The sequence below is a fragment of the Anomaloglossus baeobatrachus genome, chromosome 7 (genome assembly GCF_048569485.1).
Source record: "Anomaloglossus baeobatrachus isolate aAnoBae1 chromosome 7, aAnoBae1.hap1, whole genome shotgun sequence".
NCBI lineage: Eukaryota > Metazoa > Chordata > Amphibia > Anura > Aromobatidae > Anomaloglossus > Anomaloglossus baeobatrachus.
Window position 1 is genome coordinate 57,927,894 of NC_134359.1, and position 2,500 is coordinate 57,930,393.

The 2,500-nt window shown below is 40.3% G+C and overlaps 1 protein-coding gene across 1 annotated transcript in view; it reads left to right on the forward strand.

The window, feature by feature from the left end:
• Nucleotides 1–2,500, forward strand: part of DYNC1I2 (dynein cytoplasmic 1 intermediate chain 2) — a 174,205-nt gene that overhangs the window by 151,432 nt on the left and 20,273 nt on the right. Inside the window, 1 exon segment of the mRNA XM_075317327.1 lies at nucleotides 264–408. Within this exon segment, the coding sequence (XP_075173442.1) occupies nucleotides 264–408 (145 nt within the window).

Below are 2,500 nucleotides of genomic sequence, written 5' to 3' on the forward strand. Positions count from 1 at the left end.
TAGGAATAGGAGCAAAGTGGCAAGTGATCATTATACAGATAGATGGGAAACGCATCTTAAGGTCCATGAGAGTGAGGTGGTGATTCCCCCCCCACACACACGTTTCGCTGATGTTGCTTCTTCAGGGGTTCAAAATTGGTTCCTAAATGTATAAAGAGTAATTTATGTCAAAGCACAGCTAAATATAATATTCCGCATACTGGCATCTAAACACTCAGTTTTACTATAGTATATAGCTTTAATCATGATATTTTGTTTTGTAGTAAAGCCGGTATAAGTGAAATGTTTGAAGGACATCAAGGACCAATCACCGGGATCCACTGCCACTCTGCTGTGGGAGCCGTGGACTTCTCTCACCTCTTCGTCACCTCCTCCTTTGATTGGACAGTAAAACTGTGGACAACAAAGGTACATAAAGATTTCCTATATATGAGGGTATATGTGTGTGTGTATGTATGCATGTATATGTGTATATGTATGTATATATATATACATATGTATATATGTATGTATGTATGTATGTATATATATATATATATATATATATATATATATGTATATATATATATATATATATATATTATGTGTATCTGTGTGTATATATAATATATATATATATATATATTTTGAGAAACTGTTGTAAAACATCTGCATTACGTGTCACCTGTACGAATACGGAGATATAGCCTATGTTCTAGTAAAAAACCATGACGGTTCCGCTTAGGCTAGTCAAAACCGTTGGCAGATTTTTGACGAACGCAACCCAGGGTACATTTCCATTGATCGAAAAGGTAGTTGATTTTCCTCTGCAAATTTGCATGCTGAAAATCAGCTGCGTATTACGATGGCATTATAGTGAATAGGATCTCACAGGAAAAAATCTGCTGTATAAATTGACCAAACCCAACTCATGTTGACAAGTATATTAGGAGGTAACAATAATCTTTTACCCGCAGCTACAGTTTGTGTTTTCACTGACCAATTACTTTCTCTACCCTCGTTCTTTTGACTTAAACCATTTTTTTGTCCCTCCAGATTGTTTTAAACTGCAAAAGTATCCTTCGTTCCCAGTTTAACACTAGAAGTCCCAGGAATTTCGAGCTCCATAGGGTTTCAATGGTAGAAATGTTAAATAACCCCTCTCTGGGACTTCTAGTGTTAACCTAGTCATTTAACCTAGTACTTCACCATAATATGGTTTCACTAGACTCCTATCTACTTCTTCAGATGCTCCTTTGGTTCAAAGAGGTTGTCTCTCACAACGTATACATCTCCAAAGCAATTTGCAGCTTTGCTTTAGTCTTGGATTTTAACCAGTACATCAGATAAAATGTCAATTGCACATAACCCAACTGGTTTCGCCTCATCAAGCTTTCTCAGGGGTCTATAACCAAAACATCCACACCTCATTTTTAAACCTTGCTATCCGTTACATAAAAGCTTGACCAGCTCTGTACATTTTTGAAATTTGCCGCATGTGAATTTATGCTTTAGATATCATGTCAGATACAAATGGGTATGCAAATGGTGAAATGATTAGCATATTCACAGCAAAAGTTGCACGGTTCTTCGAAACAAAATTTCTTAATATGGCACATTGTAACTTACTCTTTCAGCTTGTCATAACTATGACCTTAAAACCTGTGCTACTGCATTCTGGAATATTTCTTTTTAATTGTCTTCACATCTTACTATATTGCACCTGACATAAAACCACTCTTTGCAGAACACATATCTGTGCGGAGTGATTGCATATTTTTTACTATTTGTGTGGGTTTTCTCCAGATACCTTATTTTCCTCCCACACTCCGAAAACATTCAGATAGCTTGTTTTACTTTCTATGAAAACGTCCCTTATGTTTGTGTGAGATTAAAAAAAAATTAGATTTTGAGCTTCACTGGGGACAGCGACTGATGTAAATAGCAACGGTGTCTTTACAGCTCGGCAGAATGTTAGAGCTGTACGTGCAATAGGGAATGAGTACCGTATGTCTTGAACTATAAATATAGGGTTTTTTTTAGCAAGTGAAGATCTTTCTGAAAAGTATCTCACCCTGATTGAGGAGCCTTTGCCCCAAGATTGAGGAGCCTTTGCCCCCTGAGTTGAGGAGCCTTTGCCCCCTGATTGAGGAGCCTTTGCCCCCTGATTGAGGAGCCTTTGCCCAAGATTGAGGAGCCTTTGCCCCCTGATTGAGGAGCCTTTGCCCCCTGATTGAGGAGCCTTTGCCCCCTGATTGAGGAGCCTTTGCCCCCTGGTTGAGGAGCCTTTGCCCCCTGATTGAGGAGCCTTTGCCCCCTGATTGAGGAGCCTTTGCCCCCTGATTGAGGAGCCTTTGCCCCCTGATTGAGGAGGAGGAGGAGGAAGCCCTGCCGTGGCTGAGGAGGAGGAGGAGGAAGCCCTGCCGCGGCTGAGGAGGAGGAGGAAGCCCTGCCGCGGCTGAGGAGGATAAGCCCATTTTATACTGATCTATCTGATCGGTCCAGGGCAGGAAAGAAAGCT